The 22,114-nt window shown below is 38.5% G+C and overlaps 1 protein-coding gene across 1 annotated transcript in view; it reads right to left on the bottom strand.

Moving 5' to 3' along the window:
* Positions 1-16,184: 16,184 nt before the first annotated feature.
* The window catches only part of LOC133633985 (chromodomain Y-like protein 2), an 84,435-nt gene continuing 78,505 nt past the window's right edge, over positions 16,185-22,114 (bottom strand). The window contains exons 5-7 of the mRNA XM_062026858.1: positions 16,884-17,094; positions 16,675-16,818; positions 16,185-16,596 (exon numbers count right to left, since the gene is read on the bottom strand). Coding sequence (XP_061882842.1) covers positions 16,438-16,596; positions 16,675-16,818; positions 16,884-17,094 — 514 coding nt within the window. The 3' untranslated portion in view covers positions 16,185-16,437. The remainder of the gene's footprint in view (positions 16,597-16,674; positions 16,819-16,883; positions 17,095-22,114) is intronic.

Below are 22,114 nucleotides of genomic sequence, written 5' to 3'. Positions count from 1 at the left end.
TTTACAGAATAAACACATTTGCAAAAACAAGTGCAACTGTACTTATTTGTACAAAGGTGTTAACATTGTATTTCCATGGCATATTGCATTCTAACTAGTTCCACAGCAGTTTCTATTCTGTTCTTACCTTATCTCATTGATCTCATCTCATACTGTATGTGTGTTGATGTGTGCATACACATGAAAAACATAAATACATGAACATAACAATGAACAGAGTTGTACTTTTTAGATGTCAGGGCCCTATGCAATATGTACACATATTCTTAATATAGTATATATTTTAACTGACCTTTATTTGACTATGTTTGTCTTTTTGTAGGTGGCTAAAATATGCGGTGCTGCTGACCGCCGTCTAACGTTACGTTACTGTGTGTGATACATTGACTAACGTAACGTTATGTTTAGGTACCTCATGCAACCCTGCTTAAAAAATCACTTGACAAAAAGTATGAATAAGGTAGCAAACTGCAGTGGACGCAACATATTGCCGTGTTTGAAATGACATTATAACCATAAACATCTTATAAGTAGACGCAATATTGGTTGCTGTGACGCGAGCAATTTGCATCTTGAAGTGGTGATGAGGAGCCGGCGAGCAGCCTAAACTGACAGTTGACAGGTAGAAAACAAAGATGCCGGGCTGGTGTTCAGCGTTTTCCTGCTCAAATGAGCGGACTGTTGAAAATAGGAATCGGGGGATTACTTTTCACAAGTAAGATTTAACATTAATGTACTATTGGTTGTATTTTATGAAAATAACATTACCACAGAGTTGAGAAGGAGCAAAGATCTTCAATATTTGTATGTGAAAATCACAAATAAATCTTCTGGGGGAGGATGACCCCCCTACAGGGGTTTGGTTTACAAACTTTCTGCCCCACCTAAAACAAAATTCACCAGCCGCCATTGATTATAATGCATTCTCATTTTAGGCAAAATATAAGACAATACTTTCTTAACAGTATAATTGTAACCAGGAATAAGTCTTCAGGTAACAATATTCAAATACTAACATTGTTGGGTAAAACAGAATTTGGTTTTATTCTGAATCCAGTGAAACAGATTGGTGGTTTTAGCTGATTTAAAAGACTTTCAGGTGTTTATATATGTTTAAGTATTTGGCAGACGCTTTTATCCAAAGCGACATACATAAAAAATACATATATAACAATCACTGTAAACATGATCATTTAAGGGAAGAATGTAATACAAAATATCAATACAAAGTGTCACGACAGAATAAACTCTCTGCTGCTGCAGCAACAGAGATACGGTCTATAAGATATATAGATATCTAATGTATTCATACATTGTTTATGTAGCATGTATATATAACGTAATCATATTGTTTCTTCAATTTAAAAATAGCTGACCGTTTTTTTCCCCTTCTCTGGGATTATATTCCCAGTTTTAATCTCGTACGTCTGGTCACTTATAGCGTACAAGAATATTCTATTACTGTTAAGCAAACTATGAATAATACAACATGTGTCCGTTATCATAGCTACACGTATGACAAAGAAGCGCGTGAAAATCAGTGGTATTCAGTGAGGTAAAATGAATTAAATGCGTTGACAGTTCATTGCTCCTGCCAAATGAATTGCACTGAGTGGAGCGGATCACCACTCCAAGATGGCGGCCCCGCGTCTCGTCTGCGCCAGTAGGCAGTAGCGCTCGATGCTGCGTCTACTTATAAGATGTCTATGGTTATGACGTTAGCAGTGAGTTTACAGCCTCACTGATTTAACTACACAGCAAATAAAAGTCACGTTACTTAGCCAATAAACGTTAGCTTACATTCAAAACTTACCCTTCTTTGTGCAACTTCAAATGTCGAACGAAGTTGGAAGTTGTTGCGTCTCCGTCTGTAATATTCGAACTGCGTGATTTGCATACGACAATTCGTTGACCAAGTCGTAGTTTTTATACCCGATCGAAACCAACTTTGGTATAAATCTTTCTCACTGGCGCGTTGTTTGACAACTCTTGTTCATTGGTTGTCCTGCAATTTGATTGGATCAATCCTGTGTGATGAAAACAATGTAGATCTAATTTGATTGGCTGTTGCACTGAGAGCACACACGCTGACACGCAGCACACACGCTGATAGACAGACACGTACAAAATGAAAGCTACGGAGCGCTCCCAAATAACTTTTTAAGCTTTAGGTTTTGGGGAAAGTAGCAAGTCATGTCAAGTCAAAAGGCTCAAGTCCAAGTGAAGTCAGAAGTCATTGATGTTAAAGTCTAAGTCGAGTTGCAAGTCTCTTTACATTTTGTCAAGTCGAGTCTAAAGTCATCAAATTCATGACTCGAGTCTGACTCGAGTCCAAGTCATGTGACTCGAGTCCACACCTCTGCTATTAACTAACTGTCATTTAGCTGGGGACACCCTACAACTACCTCTAGGGGTCCCCACACCCTACTGTATGTATTTATTTATTTATTTATTTTCCTTTTCTTTGGCCCACTCCTATAATGTTATTCATTTTCTTTACCTATAGTAGAAAAAAACCCAGCATCTATATATAGCTTTACAAAAAAATGACTTGCAGTGTTTCCCATAAACTGCCAAGATACCTGTGGCGGCGGGGCGTGGCTATGGGCGTGGTCACCATGACATCATCGAGTAATTTGCATAATTTACTACAATGATATGATTTTCTCTAAAAAGGCTCAAAAAATGTATACTTACTAATTAATAATAACAGTTTTGTTTTAAATGTCCATCCATCCATCCATCCATCCATCCATTTTACAATATAATTACAACACTTTATGTACATATTTATATACAGATTTGAACAATAAGTTATTCACTGAAATATATTTATTAATTGCGGTTCTTACAAAAAATATATCTTATAAAATATAAAAGCTAAAATGTCTCTTAAAGCTCTGCCCCTTTAATTAGTGCATACTAAATAATTTAACTTTAGCCTACTACTACAACAACCATATTATTTACCAGCAACATAAAGTGAAACAGAGGCAGAGGTGTCCTGCCACAGTCAGTAACAAATAAACAGAAAACAGTAGTGGTCAAATACAAATAAGGCAACAAGAGAAGTATCCTACACTTCTCTTTTGTAAAGTAAAACTGAACAGCCTATATGGGCATCTACATCAACTATATGATTTGCCTGAGAAGCTGCACAGGACAAAAAAAAAAATATATATATATACATATATATTTGTGGCGGACGTAATTCTTTCGTGGCGGGCCGCCACAAATAAATGAATGTGTGGAAACACTGACTTGTGTGTTGTTTGGGAACAGTTGGTAATAGCCATGTGCAGTAAAAAGGTTCACAAACTCAACTCACCTTAATGTATGTTCTAAATTTGTGTTGGACATCTTCGATGAAGAGAGCAGTTATGATATTGGTTTATAACAACTAAGCATACGGTGGCACAATAATCAAGTTTGCTATTATACCTTTAACAACAACAACTACCACTAATCATGGCAGACTTCATGAGAGCCAACGACGACTACTTTGGCACAAATAATGATCCAGAACCTCATATTTTTCAGCCTGAATATAAGGAAAATTAGGGACTCTGCAGGTTTCAATATGTCAAATTTAAATATGAAAATAATTTAAGACCATTTCACATCCATACGGACACAAAATACAACGACAAAGTAAAATCAGAGGTCCAGAATGAATTTTAAGTATATGAATTCATGCAGTGCTCTTCCACATTGGAAAACAAAATGGTTAAACTAACTAAATACACCAGGAGCTTATCTAGTGTAAACTAATTGAATAAAATATTAGCAAACATCGTAACAGTTAATTTTCAGATTTGCCATAGAAGTGTTTTCTTGCAAAAGGTGCACAATTGTAGCTGAGATAGGCTCCAGCGACCCCGAAGGGAATAAGCGGTAAAAAATGGATGGATGGATGGTGCAGTGTGCTTCATATCAAGTGTTTCATGTAACATCAACATCAGCAATGGTAGAGGAAAGCACAACAATGTATTGTCTTTGAAAGGGACAGTTAGCATCTCTGCTAAAGCTAAATGGTTAACTTTGCCAATATTTCTTTCGGCAGTCAGAAGTTAGCAAACCGGTAAAACCATCTACAGTACTACTGTATCTGCACAAAGTTGTGAAAAACAGTGCTTGCAGACAGAGTGATTGTCTAAAAAGAAGGAAGGCCATTATGGCTTGCAAGCCTTAAACAGAATTTGGAAGTGAATAATGTGGATAACATAAAATAATGTGCTCAGGTGTGTATCTGGTGTGTATGGATACATTTTTACCTGTTTTTTGTGACTTTTTTGAAAACATATTGCTAATTCACAAGGATTAGTTTTTATTTAGGCATGACAAGATGACATTGGCAAATCTCCATTGCTTTCCTCACCCCACAATAAGATGAGTGTAAACACTAAATGGGCAACCGCTTTTAATGTCAGTTGCTGTGTAAACTTGGGAAACAGATTAAGCATGAGAAGCTGACCTGAAATTATTGAAACAAATAATATAAATAATATAAGAGAATTAAGTTTTTTTTAATGTAGTTTTTAGGGTTGTGAACGATAAACCGATGCGACCGAGTATTCGGTTCAACAAGTGAGCGATTAGATTGCATCGGTAGCAGACTCCTCAATCAATGCGAATAAACCATGAATTCCTAGCTGAATCGGTTATAGAGTCATGGATCGGTTATCGCGAGACTTTGCATGGGTTGGCTAGATTACAATATGCGTCAGCGTCTCTAAAACAACGCGAGAGCTGAAGCTACTCGCCAAACGCGGTAGCCGCCTAGCTGGTATTAGCACGAGTGATAAACAAGAGACAACACGGAAAATGAATGTGGAGGAGAACGAAAGCGTCAGTCTGACCGAAGGTGATAATGGACCGAGAAAGATGTTCAAAAAACCCCACTACAGTGGTGGAAAGAGCAGCAGGACTTGCCACTGCTGTCATCTCTGGCTAAAAGATGCTGCATCCCGGTGTTGTGCCGGGAAACTCACCCCTGCCGTAAAATGCACCCCCTGACGCGGGAGCGCGCTGACGTCACTCGTCTCGAAAAGTATATCTAAACTCGGCTGTAATGATCGCCTCTTTTAAATCGCATCTTTCGGCATAAAAAAGTACATAAGGTGAAATAATCCAAGTTTTCTTTACTTGTGGATGGATTACAAATTGTGAGCCTTTAATGATTTCGCCGTCATTCAAGTGGCTGAAATCGCCTCTTTCGGCATAAAAAAGTACATCAAGTGAAACACACGTAATCTGAACGTGTGTTCAGTACTGCGGGAGACATTGTTTCCACAAAACGTAGTCTGCTCAAACATGGGCATGTGGATCAGTTGATTTTCCTTAAAAAAATCTGCCCTCCAAAAAACAGGACAGTGATGATGAAAATGCACAGGCATAGTGTAAGTGAACTACTGCTTTTTGACCTGGGAAACGGTAACTCACACACAGTAGTTTGATTTTTCTTTTTACATATGTATTTATTTTCTCTATTCTTTTACACAAAGCACTTGTCACTGTGCTAATTGTTGCCACATTTTGAGATGTGTTATAGGTGTGTAACTTGTTTACATTGTAATGTTGCACCTTTGTTACCTACCTCTAGTGTTCATTGTGACCTACCTCTAGTGTTCAAAACACTATATGCTCAGGTTGAAATATTGAATCTTTGTTACCTACATCTAGTGTTCATTGTGACCTACCTCTAGTGTTCAAAACACTATATGCTCAGGTTGAAATATTGAATCTTTGTTACCTACATCTAGTGTTCATTGTTACCTACCTCTAATGTTCAAAACACTATATGCTCAGGTTGAAATATTGAATCTTTGTTACCTACCTCTAGTGTTCATTGTTACCTACCTCTAATGTTCAAAACACTATATGCTCAGGTTGAAATATTGAATCTTTGTTACCTACCTCTAGTGTTCATTGTTACCTACCTCTAGTGTTCAAAACACTATATGCTCAGGTTGAAATATTGAATCTTTGTTACCTACCTCTAGTGTTCAAAACTATGCTCAGGCTGAAATATTGCACTTTGTTGTTACTATTCTGTGCTACTTTTACCTCTGGAGTTCCCATCCTACAATTCAGCCAGAATTTTTTTGGTCCGAATCTAAAGATAAATACATTGACATGTGATTTTGTTGTTCTGTTTTTTTTTTTGACAGTGCCATAAAGCCACAATGCTTGGGGATTTGGAGTCTTGAATATTAACCGTCAAATCGAATCGTATCGTTCGGAATCGAATCGAATCGAATCGAATCGAATCGGTCTGTAATAAAAGGATATCGTCTTTTAATCGAATCGTAACCTGTGTATCTAGATGCATATCGAATCGTTTATCAGAGAGAGATGTGCAACCCTAGTAGTTTTACTGCTGAGTACACTACTATCACAGAGAAACGAGCGTGTGCTTACTCTATGTAATAGTATGATTTCACTACTAAATATCTCATATTGATCTCCTTAGGCAATTGGCGCCACTTAACCCACATAACACTCCTTTGGGGGGGTTAAGTTTATCTTTAAAAAGTTGTGTGTAAAGTTTGTGGCGTTTCAGCATCTTTTGACACAGACTTATCCCAGATTTTTGACTTTTACATTATCATTCCATTCACTTTCACCGCCATGTTTACAAACGCTTCCCTCCTCAATGGCTGCACATCTGGGTACTAAACACCTGAGGTGTGGACTCGAGTCACATGACTTGGACTCGAGACATGAATTTGATGACTTTAGACTCGACTTGACAAAATGTAAAGAGACTTGCAACTCGACTTAGACTTTAACATCAAGTCCAAAATCACTTGGACTTGAGCCTTTTGACTTGACAAGACTTTCTACCAAAGATTAAAAAGTTATTCAGGAGCGCTCCGTATCTTTCATTGTGTACGTGTGTGTCTGTCAGCGTATGTGCTGCCTGTCAGTACAACATCAAATCAAATTACATCCACGTTGTTTTCATCCCACAACATTCATCCAATCAAATTGCAGGACAACCAACGAAGAAGAGCTGTCAAACAACGCGGCAGTGAGGAAAAATGATGCCAAAGATAGTTTCGTTCGGGTATTAAAACTACGAGTTGGTCAACAAAAAACGAAATGCAGTATGCAAAACATGCGGTTCAAAGATTATAGACAGTAACGCAACAACTTCTAACTTCTATTCGACATTTGACGTTGCACAAAGAACGGTAAGTTTTGAATGTAAGCTAACGTTTATTGGCTAAGTAACGCAACTTTTATTTGCTGTGTAGTTAAATCAGTGAGGCTGTAAACTCACTGCTAACGTTATAACCATAGACATCTTATAAGTAGACGCAGCATCAAGTGCTACTGCCTACTGGCGCTGACGAGACGCGGGGCCGCCATCTTGGAGTGGTGATCCGCTCCACTCAGTGCAATTCATTTGGCAGGAGCAATGAACTGTCAGCGCATTTAATTCATCTTACCTCACTGAATACTACTGATTTTCACGCGTTTTTTTGTCATACGTGTAGCTATGATAAAGGACACATGTTTTGGCGTGTTTTATTATTCATAGTTTGCTTAACAGTAATAGAATATTCTTATATGCTATAAGTGACCAGACGACCGAGATCAAAACTGGAAATATAATCCCAGAGAAGGGGAAAAAAACGGTCAGCTATTTTTAAATTGAAGAAACAGTATGATTAGGTTATATTAACATGCGTATATCCTACATAAAAAATGTATGAATACATTAGATATCTATATATATTAGGGACCTATAGACTGTATCTCTGTTGCTGCAGCAGCAGAGAGTTTATTCTGTCTTGACACTTTGTATTGATATTTTGTATTACATTCTTCCCTTAAATGATCATGTTTACAGTCATTGATTTATATGTATTTTGTATGTATGTCGCTTTGGATAAAAGCGTCTGCCAAATACTTAAACATAAACGTTTATAAACACCTGAAAGTCTTTATATCTGCTAAAACCACCAATCTGTTTCACTGGATTCAGAATACAACCAAATTCTGTTTTACCCAACAATGTTAGTATTTGAATATTGTTACTTGAAGACTTTTCCTGGTTACAATTATACTGTTAAGAAAGTATTGTCTTATACTTTGCCTAAAATGAGAACACATCATAATCAATGGCGGCTGGTGAATTTTGTTTTAGGTGGGGCTGAAAGTTTTTAAACCAAACCCCTGTAGGGGCGCATCTTCCCCCAGAAGATTTCTTTGCGATGTTCACATACAAATATTGAGATCTTTGCTCCTTCTCAACTCTGTGGTAATATTCTACAAAATACAACCAATAGTACATTAATGTTAAAGCTTACAAGTGAAAAGTAATCCCCCGATTCCTATTTTCAACAGTCCTCTCATTTGAGCAGGAAAACGCTGAACACCAGCCCGCCATCTTTGTTTTCTACCTGTCAACTGTCAGTTTAGGCTGCTCGCCGGCTCCTCATCACCACTTCAAGATGGCGGCCGAATTTCTCGCGTCACAGTAGCCAATGCTGCGTCTGCTTATAAGATGTCTATGGTTATAACGTCATTGCAAACACGGCAATCTGTTGCGTCCACCGCAGTTCGCTAGCTTATTCATACTTTTTGTCAAGGGATTTTTTTTAAGCAGGGTTGCATGAGGTACCTATACATAACATTACGTTAGTCAATATATCACACACAGTAATGCAATGTTAGATGGCGGTCAGCAGCACCGCATATTTTAGCCACCTACAAAAAGACAAACGTAGTCAAATAAAGGTCAGTTAAAATGTATACTATATTAAGAATATGTGTACATATTGCATAGGGCTCTGACATCTAGAAAGTATAACTCTGTTCATTGTTATGTTCATGTATTTATGTTTTTCATGTGTACACACACAAACACACATACAGTATAAGATGAGATAAGGTAAGAACAGGATAGAAACTGCAGTGGAACTAGTTACAATGCAATATGCCATGGAAATACAATGATAACACTTTTGTGCAAATAAGTACAGTTGCACTTGTTTTTTCAAATGTGTTTATTCTGTAAAGGAATGAGTTAAATGTTTAAAATGACTGGTTAATAGTGCTATTATGAAGTGCAATGTCAGCACTATTATTTTTCCTGCAATTTCAAATGCACTTGTTTTAATAAATAAATACAGCGTTTTAAAAGCATACACAATCTGTGTAAATATATTAGTCGGTGGTTAAAAGGACTTGAAAGGACTCGAAACTCAAAATGCAGGACTTGGGACTTGACTTGAGACTTTCCAGTCTTGACTTTGGACTTGACTCGGGACTTGCCTGTCTTGACTCGGGATTTGACTTGGGACTTGAGGGCAAAGACTTCAGACTTACTTGTGACTTGCAAAACAATGACTTGGTCCCACCTCTGCTAAACACTTTATATGTTTCCATCCACCGGGTTCAACCATGCATTAAATTGATCGTTCAGGAGACACAAATCGTTGAACTTTTACTTACCCATCTTATGCAAGTCATTTGGCTTTGTTGTGGGCTTTCGTTAAGTTTTCTCCACTGCTATGCTTAGCTGTAACAACACACAGCTGCAGCACACTTAGCGGTTATAATAATATCGCTAATACTTGGTTACTAGTCACGTCATGAGTATTGGTGGCGGTTTTTGGATGTTTTTTTAGAGGGCCTTGTGGGCGCAATAGATGTCTCCCATTAGCTTCATTGTGAGCCATTGTATATTACACATTAGAATGGATAAAAAATAAAGACGCTTTACATATGGATTGCTAATGATTGGCAAGATTTTAAAAAATAGCAGTTCCTCTTCAATGCAAACTTATTAAAGATAAAAATAATTCTAGCTGAGATTAATTACGAGTTAACGAAAGTCATAATGTGATTAATCACAATAAAAAATGTCAATCATTGGTTATAAACATGCCTCGCACCTCTATGGAAGGATGTGGCACCAAGTCGGAAAGGTTTGTCGACTTTAAAATTCCACAATCAGTGGACACTCCATGGCGCTCAACTTGTTCTCAACAAATGGAATGTGGTATACGACAACATCGTTTGGAAAACTATGCTGAATTTACCAACTCAAGGCAGAGCACAAGTCTGTGCTGAAAGATACAACCATCCCATCAGCCAGCATCCTGATGAAAGTGGACAATGTAAGTCACTGTTTTGTTATGTCCTTATTTTGTCCACCAAACTTAGAACTCGTATACATTTTAAGTTGCTCAAAAGTTATGTTATCGTAGTTGAAAAAAGACGTTTGTTCATTTTTAGAGTTAGAAGCAAATGGCACCTATTCAATTCAATAGCCATATTGATCTGTAAAGTCAAGAAATCCTATTTTGAGGAGAGCATTCGTGTGTGTGTGGGTGTGTGCAGAAGTGTGTACATATGAACAAAAAGTATGTCAATGATACAATAACATTAGCTTTATTTCAAGGACGTTTTAGGGGAAAATGCAATTAAGTCAGCCTGACATGACAATAAATAAATATAGGGGAAATACATGTTTTGTTTAAGAACAAAGTATCACAATATATTACATGATTTAACATGCCTTTGTTAACTTAAAACTGTCTTTTGTCACAAAGGTAAACATTTGTATTAATATGATAAGTAGCATTTGCCTTGGGAAATTATAGTCAGATCTGTAATAAACACTTGTTGTACTGTTGATATCCAATACAAACTATTCATTTACTCAACTGTTCAATACGGGCACAAAGAGTAAAGGGTTATTTTGAGTCAGGAGCAGAGCAAAGAATGCACTTTGAATAAATACAAAAATAAACATACAATAAACATCTTCAATTTTTCTTACAATGCAGGTACAAAACATACCTAGAAATAACAGACCATATTATCCATAATATGTACAGCATTTCACATGCGACATGTCACACCTGTACACCCATCTACATCTACATATACTGCATGTGAACAATTGCAAAAATGAACTCATATTTTTTCTTCTTCTCCAAAATAGCTTCTAAGCATCTCCTTTATGTATATAGATAATATTTTTTTGGTAAAACAAAATAGATCCTCAATATGTGACACAGAAGTGCTCTTCAAATCAACAGTGACACAACATTGATCACGCACAATTCATCGTACTCCTGATGCACTCACTTCATTGCATCATGATTGTACTCACATTTTTACACCAAAATCACCATTTGAAAGTGGAATCCTGCACAGATAGGAAGGAGTCCATGGCAAACTTGATCGTACATCCAGTGTTCATCATTCACCTTGTTGATAAAGCAATGTACATGAAAACATTGAAGTTATTTCACAGGTAAAAAAAAACCAAAACACTAAATTGACAAAGCTGTTTTGTTGGAAGGTGTAAATAACGTAAAACGGAATAGTGGTGGAGATGTTCAATATGGCTGAAGTTAATTTGGACAAAAGTAAAGTGACTCCTATCTATTTGCAGCTTCCACTCGTCTTAAAGGACCGATGAGAGTGTCTGTCGGAATTTTTGCCAACTCGACGTTGAACCCCGGAGACGGCCTTGCTTGGCTCATCATCTCTGTTCCAAGCCATCTCAGAGGTGTTTCATTAATTAAAGTTCCACTCCAAGCATGACATGATGGACACAGCTTTGTGCATTGGGAAAAAACAAGGCCTCTTCTCTTTAAAGTTGTCTTGACAAAAAATAAGGAACTAAGGTCCAACGCCAGATTGATTCCTCACAGAGTAGTTCATGTTACTGAAAGCAAGAGGTAGGTTTACTACTACTACTACTTCCTCAAAGTACTGCAGTGAGACGCATAAAAAACACATTGACTTACGTTTGGGATATAGATTATATATGTGCGTAACCCAGCTGGTTTGGACTCTCTGCCACCGCTGCTATGAACAGTGCGCGACCCCTGGTTACCCGGGTGAGGGGCGAGCATTACTCTTGAAGTCGTCGAGGTGTGAGGTTTCCTAACGTACTCGCCCAGCCACTCCGGCTCGCCTCCGTTACATTTGCAAACCAACGGTTGGCGTCCAACGATTTCTCCCCGAGCGAGTCAACCGCTGACACAGACACACGCTCCAAAAAAAGTGTCTTCCGGGTTGAGCGGGTAATCCAACACAGGATTTATGATGCTAGTTTTAGGATTATGGGTCTGATCTACTCCAGGTTTGCGTTCATTAAAACACTTAATAGTGCGCGCAAAGCTGATCTACTTACCTCGTGCACAGTAGATGGCACGGCATGGCGCGGTTGGGAGAGGTTGGCCGTGCCAGCAACCTGAGGGTTCCTGGTTCGATCCCCACCTTCTAACAACCTTGTCATGTCCATTGTGTCCTTGAGCAAGACACTTCACCCTTGCTCCTGATGGGTCGTGGTTAGGGCCTTGCATGGCAGCTCCCGCCATCAGTGTGTGAATGGGTGAATGTGGAAATAGTCCTCCGAGGACAAAGCTACGAACAATGGGAGACCGGGCTTTCTGCTCCGCCGCTCCCAGTCTGTGGAACACTCTCCCTGACCACGTGAGGGCACCGCAGACTGTGGATGCTTTTAAAAAAGGCTTAAAAACCCTCCTTTTTAAAAAAGCCTTTTTTTTAGATATATGCAAACTAGTTCTAACTATTAAGGCTGTTCTAGTTTTAATTTTTATTTATTTTTTATTATCTTTTTATTTTTTTTATTTTTTTAATACACTGTAGCACTTTGAGGTTGTTTACTCAATGTAAAGTGCTTTTTACAAATACAATCTATTATTATTATTATTATTATTATTAGTGTCAAAGCGCTTTGAGTACCTTGAAGGTAGAAAAGCGCTATACAAGTATAACCCATAACCCAAGATTGCGTCTCTTACATGAGCAAAATAAGGAGCACAATCCATTTAAAGTGTTTGTCTCCACATACTAATGCAGTAGAACATATGCTGATGATCACAACGCCCACAATACTGGGAGGAGAAGGTGTGAATATAATCATTTAGGACACGCCGTGCGATTTATCAAGACTTAAACAGTTCTGCGGACGCCGTTCTGCGTCGATATCTAGTACGTCAGGAATGTCCGCGGAAACTGGCACAGTTACGCACAAATGGCTGAGAAAGAAGGCGATTGCGGTGGAAAGACAAGACGAATGAGAAATACAATAGTGTGTTTTCTTGTGTCAACATATTTGGACTGAAATAAAATCATTAAAGATAAAGTACCACTGATAGCAGCGTTGGCCACGCTCGGGAATCATTTTGGTGATTTAACCCCCAATTCCAACCCTTGATGCTGAGTGCCAAGCAGGGAGGTAATGGGTCCCATTTTTATAGTCTTTGGTATGACTCGGCCGGGGTTTGAACTCACAACCTACCGATCTCAGGGTGAACACTAACCAGAAGGCCACTGAGCAGGTATTAGACACATCTAATTAGTGATGTCATTTTATAATCTGCTGGATGTCTGAAAGGGTTGATTAAAACTAATTGATTAATTTTTGTGCACACAAGTATATATATATTTTTTAATGGTGTTTGTTTTTTTCATACAAGAATTATATTATTATAACATACTTCCTATATGAAAAACTTTTTGCAAAATGCATTTTCCTGCATCATCATTTTCTTGCTTTAGGAAATTATAGTCAGATCTGTAACGAATACCGTATTTTTCGGATTATAAATCGTAGTTTTTTTCATAGTTTGGCCGGGGGTGCGACATATACTCCGAAGTGATTTATGTGTGAAATTATTAACACATTACCGTAAAATATCAAATAATATTGTTTATCTAATTTGTGTAAGAGACGAAGCAAATGTTAGCAATTGTCTCACACACACGTCAACCAATAAGAATTCGGTGGGGGCGGGTCATGGCAGAAGTGCATTGTGGGTCATGGGATGCTACATGCTACTATGTCCGTAGCTATTAAAATGGCTCATTTCAACATTGGCGGTAACTTATAAAAACTGAACAAAAATGGCACCGAAAAGGAAATCATATACTGCAGATTACAAGCTGGACGTAGTGAAATATGCAGCAGAAAACGGAGATCGAGCAGCAGAAAGAAAGGAAGCGACGCATACCAGGAGCAACAACGAGGAAGAAGATTTCATCAGATTTAGTGATCAGGAGTGACAGATTGTTTGGTAAACATATAGCATGTTCTATATGTTATAGTTATTTGAATGACTCTTACCATAATATGTTATGTTAACATACCAGGCACGTTCTCAGTTGGTTATTTATGAGTCATATAACGTACACTTATTCAGTCTGTTGTTCACTATTCTTTATTTATTTTAAATTGCCTTTCAAATGTCTATTCTTGGTGTTGGATTTTATCAAATAAATTCCCCCCCAAAAATGCCACTTATACTCGAGTGCGACGTATATATGTTTTTTTCCTTCTTTATTACGCATTTTCGGCCGGTGCGATGTATACTCTGGAGCGACTTATAATCCGAAAAATACGGTACTTATTGTACTGTTAATATCCAATATAAACTATTCATGTTCTCACTTGTTGAATACGGATCATCGGGCACAAGCACAAAGAGTAAAAGGGTTATTTTGCACCTTCAGCATGCTCAAAGTAGGTTCCAGAAAAGGTGGTACATATTAGATTTGTGCACTGCATGTCACAACATGATGAAACCCCCCAGTTTAGACCATATGATGCCGTTAATGTGGAGTATCTCCATATACATGCCAAAAAACACGTATAAATCGGGTGGTCTGCACCACTTTTGCACAAATCAATTGTCCACGCAGTCTTGGTAGATCACACGCAACATGCCCACTAATAGAACACACAATGTATAATTTCTGCGCGTTGTTTAGCGCCTGTTATCTGGAGCTTAGTAGATCGGGCCCAATGTCTGTCGAACTTGCTAAGCTTGTCTTAAAAATATATAAATACAAAGAAAAAAATGTTATGTTTAGTTCAATGCAAGAATTGTTCAAAGTGTGTCACCGTCCCTAAATAGAAGCTCAAGTTTCGCGCAGGATATGTTCTTCTGACAATTCAAGCATCAAAGTAGCCTGAGTGGAAAGTACATGATCAATGCAAAGAAACTTTGGTTTTCACTTCATGTCAACACAGCAGGAAACTTAGGCAGGATTTACGCTACAAGGGTGTCGGACCTGTTCTGACGCGTAGCGCTATTATTGTGAAGGTCAAAGTGTGTGACTGGTAGGAAAAAGAGAGTTCTTGACATTGACTGTGTTTGGACAAAATATAGTTTTGTCATAGGACGTTTTGGGGCGACATGAAATCTTGGGGCCCGAGGCAACTGCCTGTGTTTGCCTAATAATAGTCCGCCCATGATGCCAGCTAGCGAGGCTGTGCAATAGTACTTTTATTAAACCTCACAACTCACACTTTTAGCTCGATGGCTCGACTCAACTCACAATCAGTAGGCATATATGGTCACCAGTTCGAGGCCGGCGTGTGCAGGACTGACCACTGTTACTCATGTGTACGCCTACTTACTTATCTGTTGTTGTTTGCTAGTTTCTCACCACCTATCAAACACACAGGTGAGCCAGCATCATTGGCACTAAAGACAAAGTAATCTGTCCAAGCTGAATTTAATTATTTTTTTCTGAGATTTTTCTGTTTTAGGATGTACAGTATACATGGCTAGCTTATCACGGCCGACGTTTCAAGACACCGGATCCCCATCCAATTCTCTTGCCTGTTTAGTGATTTGTTCATTGTTGTTTACTTTCAGTTGTTTACGTGCATTCTGTGTGTGCGCAGATGCGAGGTGAGGCGTAAAACTTAATAGTTCATTTAAAAAGGACGTACAGTAGGGAAGGGATTCATATGGCCCCATACCTGGGTGGATCTCGCGTGCGAGGAAGAGGGGGTGGGGGTGTTTAATGATTTTGCAATGCAGTCTGCTGAAAATGATGGAAAGCGCCACTCTACATGCTGTGGTCAAAGTTGCAATTGCCACAAAAACACATTTTAAAGTGTTCAACAGGTACAGTGAATAGTGAAACCCACCCAATGTATCACGTTTCATGCGTCAGGTAAACCGTGATAAATGAACACGTATGAATTCCCTTCCTATTTTAGTCTCTAAATTGGGAAAAGGGGCTCTTAGACCTGCAGTGTAAATCCAGCCTGAAATACATATCTTACTGTATATACAAATACTTAACTTTAGGATATATATATATATATATATATATATATATATATATATATATATATATATATATATATTCTAAAATATTATCATCACTTTGTCATGTGCTTGTCAGACAATTGATTTTCTGCATCCTGATTCATTTCGGCATGTACACAAAGCCAGTGTACCTTCCTCCTGAGCCCTGCTTGATGTTCATATGAACTAATGCACATTTGGTCCCCTTCTCGAAAAGAGAATCAACAACTGGACGGTCCAGTTGAAAAAAACAAGAAGAATTTGATGAAAGCACACTCAATCTCGGGCTTCCTCCGTGCTGATGGCTGGAAACAAAGACTGCTTCAGTTTGGGGTCACTTCTCATACGCTTTGTTGTGCAAGTAGCTGAAGAGCGCCTCCAGTCCTTTGGTGGAACACCACAGCTGCTTTAGCATCTGACATTCCTTCTCGTTCACTTCTTCTAAAACACGCAGGAGGATGCTCCTCACCAGGCATTTGGATTCCTCTAGAACCTTTTTGGAGAAGGGAAGGTTTTTTTGGGGGGGGGGGGGGGATATATTCAAGAGAACAAGCAATCTTGCACTACGCACCACAGCATTGCATGACGCCATCTCCTTCACACGCAGCATCACTTCCTGATTAAATGTGGTTGGCCAGAAGACCTGCGACACCAGACCGCGACTGCATGCTTCTTGTGCCGTGAGTTTTCTGCCGCAGAACAGCATCTCATTGGCCTACCAAAGGACCAGACAAAATTTGAGGAGAGATTCAAACTTAAAAAGATATTGCTTCCACTCACCAAAGCTACACCCAGGATTTGGGGGAAAGTGTAAGAGGAGCAGCCAGAAGGGGTGAGGTGGAGGGCTGCACATGGAGTTTGGAACCAGGCTCTCTCACTGGCCCAGACCACATCGCATAGAGGCAGGATAGATGCCCCCAAGCCTAGGGCTGGCCCATTGATGGCCACTACTATGGGCTTTTTGAAGCGTATGAGGGCCAACACAAAGTCCCTGGAACAGGTACAGATCAGTAAAAGTTAACACTAGCTATGTGCACAAGGACAACATTAATGGGATTAAAAGCCTAACCGGAATAAAAATGCTTTGTGTAAATTTGAATGGAAATTATCTTTACTGTGCATCTCTTTGATGTCAGCTACTTTGGTGGTGGAGGGGGGACTTAATTTAATAGTCTCAGAATGAAGCGATTGTCTTGCTCTTGTCTCCCCCCATTCAACATGTACAAAAGTAGTGTTATATACTGTTGCTCTAAAACCGAGACTCGCAAAACAAAAGTATGGTAATGTGTCGATGTTACAATAAAAGGAGGGATCCAGTTGTCGTCTCAAATAGTTTTATTCACGGCCTTACAGCTACTTCAAGTGCTAACTGCTAGCATTGAGGGCACAGAGCAGCTCCATTTAAAAAAGAGAGGTAAAACAAAAGCAGTGAACAGAGGGTAAAATTAATGAATAAAAAACATGTCGTAGTACAAGCAGAAATGCACAAAGCCATGTTTGTTTACAGCAAAAGTTAGTGTGTCTTCTTCAGCACCTGCAGTGAGCAAACTCATCTAAAAGATGGTGCCATAGCAAACAGTAACGCACCTTTACATTTACGGTATGTGCTGCACATGTCAAAGTAAAGTATTCTGATCTAAGGTGTGATGCATGAAAATACATGTCATAATCAGACCATTTTTTGGGGGTCCATGTACACAGGAACATTCTAATCCGAATTATGATCAAATTAAATAAAGGTTGTCCATGTACACGTGGCTATTGATTCATGGATCTACCATCTAATCTCCATCTATAGGACATGAGCTTTGGGCAATGACAGAAATGCTGCAGATACAGTATATGCAGCAAAGAGCCTTAGCTTTTCCACGTAGAGAGGAACTAGCTTAGCATCTACTATGATTGTCTCCCAGACACTTGACTGTAAGTTTTTTTCTTTTTAGATATGCCCAACCAGGAATAGTTTTAAGAGCAGAACTAGGGCACCCTGGAAAGACTATCACTGTGTCTCAATTTGAACATGCCCCTACTTAGTCCTCGGAGTGCAAAAGTACATTCACACTGAGAAGTACAACAAACTGCAGTGTGCTGTCACATCCTTGATGTTGCACTTAAAACACCAAAAATGGTAAAAGCATAGTGCTGGATAATTATTCAATAGTCACTATTTTAACTATGTAAAAGTAGACTGACTAACAGTCAAACATGGATAATATGAAGCACAGGGTGAACACAAGTGACTCATTTTTAATTACTGTACAATGAAGAAGTGAGAACTAAAGCTGGCAGGTATTATATCAGGGGACACAAATGTTTGGCAGTAAAGTTCGGTCGAGTGGCTGCAATTTGCCGTTAAAAAGGAGCAAAGACGAAGAAGAAAAAGAACCTGGTAAATATTGTGACTGCCATTTTTGGTTGGTGCGTGAAATAAAACACATACAGGAACTAAGTAGATGTGTCTTAAAATCGTCAACGAATCAATTTAGAGGAGTCTGATTTATCTGTCAATCTTGAAGTTGAATCATCTCACTTTGAACGCCCCACCTTCCTTACGTGTCAGGGAGGTAAGTTGATCAATTGAGGACGCCGCGTACAGCCAGTGTGTTGGGAGGATGTTCCGAGATACTCGGCCCCGTTGGGACGCGCAGCCGTTAGACACAGTGTTTGCTGAAGGTTGCCATCGACCTTGGTGAGACTCGACCGGGAGTTGGACAGGGTGTGTTTTGGGAGTAGGGACGGGTATCGTTTACATTTTAGCTAGTACCAAATCGGTATTTGAAATGGTGTTTTAACAGACTAGTAATTTAAATACTTCATTTATATAAATAAATTAAAATGTAATGTAAATAACTGATACATTCAAAAATAAGAAATAAAACACAACAAAATAATCATTATTGCAGCATTACAGAACATTGACAATGTGCAAAAAACTACTTGGTTGATGAATTAATTCATCTAATTTCTACCATATGTATTTGTTTATCTGAGCGATTTAGCCTTTTATTGATGGCAAAAGTCCTAAATGAGATCAGTCTTGTTATCAATGAGTATCTTCAATTGTCTTTGAGAGAGTCAATTAATTTGTGTGGCATTACTGACACCTAGTGACCTGTGTACAGTACTACATCCCAATCTATTTATGAGATCCCCATTAGTTACGCCAAAGATTTTGCCCAATTTGGCTATAAAAATCTTTATTCAAAACCAGCACTATTGTCCACAGTACAATTTTTACAGTGAACTGACGGTATTCTATTTTAAAAACAGCCTATGTCAGAAGAGCTCTGGAACAACTTGTTATCTTCCCGAGACGTAGAGACAGAATTGTCGAGTCCAGCAGTTTTCGACATGTGGCACTGTAAGACTGCGCTGAAAGAATATAATAAGTTAGGGATTTCTCCTACGCTCCAGAAAACACATTTTCTGGAGTTTTCTGCTAACTACTGACTTGTTTTTTTACTCTGTCACTCTGTAGGAACAAAAAAAAGATTGGCGAACCCACATGTACCTGCAAAAATAGATTTCAAAGGCTCTGTCACTTTTTAAAGAGCTAAACCAGGGATGTCAAACATGCGGCCCAAACAGGTTCAATCCGGCCCGCAAAATGGGTTTGCTAAGTGTAAAATTGACCTCCATTTTTAAATGAAAGAAACTTCTTATCTAAATGTGTCTACTAGGCAAGCAAATAGTTTATACCGGGGTGAGCAAGTATACCAAGCATGAGGTACACGGTAAAGCGGGGCAGCGACTCCTCCCCCTCAACCCAACGTAAAACAAACAGGAGTAAAACAAACAGTTGGTACCCCCACTTAAAATGCTGCGGGAGACACTGCACCTTTATATAGTTCTGTGAAAATTATTGTCTTCAGTGCAAATTTAAAGAAAGTTACAGGGGAACTGCACTTTTTTTGGAATTTTTTGTTCATAATCATTATGAAAGACATGACGATGGATGGATTTTTTTGTTATGCATTCTAAATATTAAATAAACATAAATAAAAGTCCACTTACAGCGTAGCAAACGGGAGCTCAACTATTCGGCCCATGAAATCTGATAAATAACCTTTCAAAAAGCACCAAAAATACTCCATTTACATTCCAGGACTTGAATATTAACTAAGTATTAGTAATATTGTTATTATGAGCGCTAACGCACACAAACTATTCAGAGTGGCGCCGTGATCACTTCCGGGTGTGCCTATGTTTACATCATCGTGTGGTCTGCCGCTTTCTCGCTTCCCTGCTCCTTGGAAGTTTATTGTGGATCATCAATCATGCATCTCACCTGGGCATGAGACGTCTGAGGAGGTAATCGGACAAGTTGGGGCGCTTTGACAGCCATATAGGGCATGGAACTGCCGAGGACGACACGGAACACGCTTGTTCCCCTCCCCACCCCGTTTCTTCACGAGGATTATGAGACATTCTTCACCTAAACGGGATTTTATGAACATCCTAGCAGTCGGCATCCTAATGACAGCAGACCTTGTACAGTAAGTGATACTTTATTATGTTTGTTGGCTCTCAAAGTCTGCACTGAGCAGAAATCAATGATGAAGAAAAAAAAAAGCAAATGTGATGCGTTTTCAAAATTAATGCGCCGCGTATGCTTAAAATGATTAAAATATGTAAATGAAATGCTATTATAAATGTGCCCGTGATTACATTACATACTGTATATACTTGCATTGTGTATATAAAAGTCTAATGGAGGTGTTTGGATGTTTTTTTTACAGGCTGTATAGGCAGAATTGAACAGCTACCATTGGCTCCATTGTTAACAGACTTTTGATCGCATTTATTTAATATTTAGAATGCATTGAAACAATAAATCCATCTGTCGTCATGTCTTTCATAATGATTGTAAACGATAGGCATAATTACAAAAAAAGTGCAGTTCCCTTTTTTAACAGTGTGTGATTTACTGCAATACTGTCAGGCTTTTAAGTTTTTATTTTTGTTTTGTTGAAATTGTTCACACATTGCACAGTTTTTATTTTTCTATCAATACACAGTGATTCCTGGAAGGCAGGGAGTAACTCAACCCTCTTGAATAGTTTCTACCTCAGTTTGTATGGTTTGTTGAGTTAGCACAGGATTAATATGTGGAAATGACAAATGAGGTATTTGATACATAAAAGTGTTTTTATTCTTGCTTTATTTTGTTTTTTGTTCAATCTTAGATGGGTTGTGACTTAAAGTTTTAATTGCTTTGTAGATACATTGAGATGAAGTCTAAATTCATTGTTCATGGTGTTTTTGAAACGGCTACAATTTTTTCCTGCGAGTTTTCAAATAACTTGAAGTGTTTTGTCAAGATGATTATTTGTGATATTTCGGAATGTGCCTCTTTTATTTTGGGCTAAAGTAAAACCAAAAAAACTATCTAAAATGGTCATAGTTGTATTTTTAAGTTATTATGCCATGATTTTACCCATCTGGCCCACATGGGAATAGATTTTTCTCCATGCGGCCACAAAGCTAAAATGAGTTTGACACCCCTGAGGCAAACACTACACAGATAAACACCAACTGCTTGTCCTCCCAGAGCTCTTTTGCAAGCCCTTCAATAACATATGTGTGGCTTTAGAATTTGATTTAAGTTGTAACACCTTTTGACATAGTTGTGTTTTAAAAACACACATTTTGTTGAAGAAGTTTTTTGCATCACCACAGCTGTCACCCTGTGGTACACCATTGTGGTTTTGGTAGGGCTGTACTAACTTTAACAGTTACCGTTCAATCTTCAACTTTTTAAGGCGGCCGTTTAAAGGTGGAATTTTCAGAAATTGTTCAAAAGAAAGCACTGTAACCGTGGTACATTGTTTTTTTTCCACTAAAATGTAGCTCCTTTTTCTTATGCCTTCTTAGTTATCGAACAGCAAAACACTGCGCCAAACAAACTAGTCCGTATCATTCCACGGAATCGAGTGCTCTAACAAAGAATCCCACGTGTTGGTGACTCCGTCTCAGTATTTTTTATTTAAAAATGCTGCATAATAAGAAAC

The sequence above is a fragment of the Entelurus aequoreus genome, linkage group LG02, assembly GCF_033978785.1.
Source record: "Entelurus aequoreus isolate RoL-2023_Sb linkage group LG02, RoL_Eaeq_v1.1, whole genome shotgun sequence".
Taxonomy (NCBI): Eukaryota; Metazoa; Chordata; class Actinopteri; order Syngnathiformes; family Syngnathidae; genus Entelurus; species Entelurus aequoreus.
This window is presented reverse-complemented; position numbering and strand designations above follow the sequence as displayed.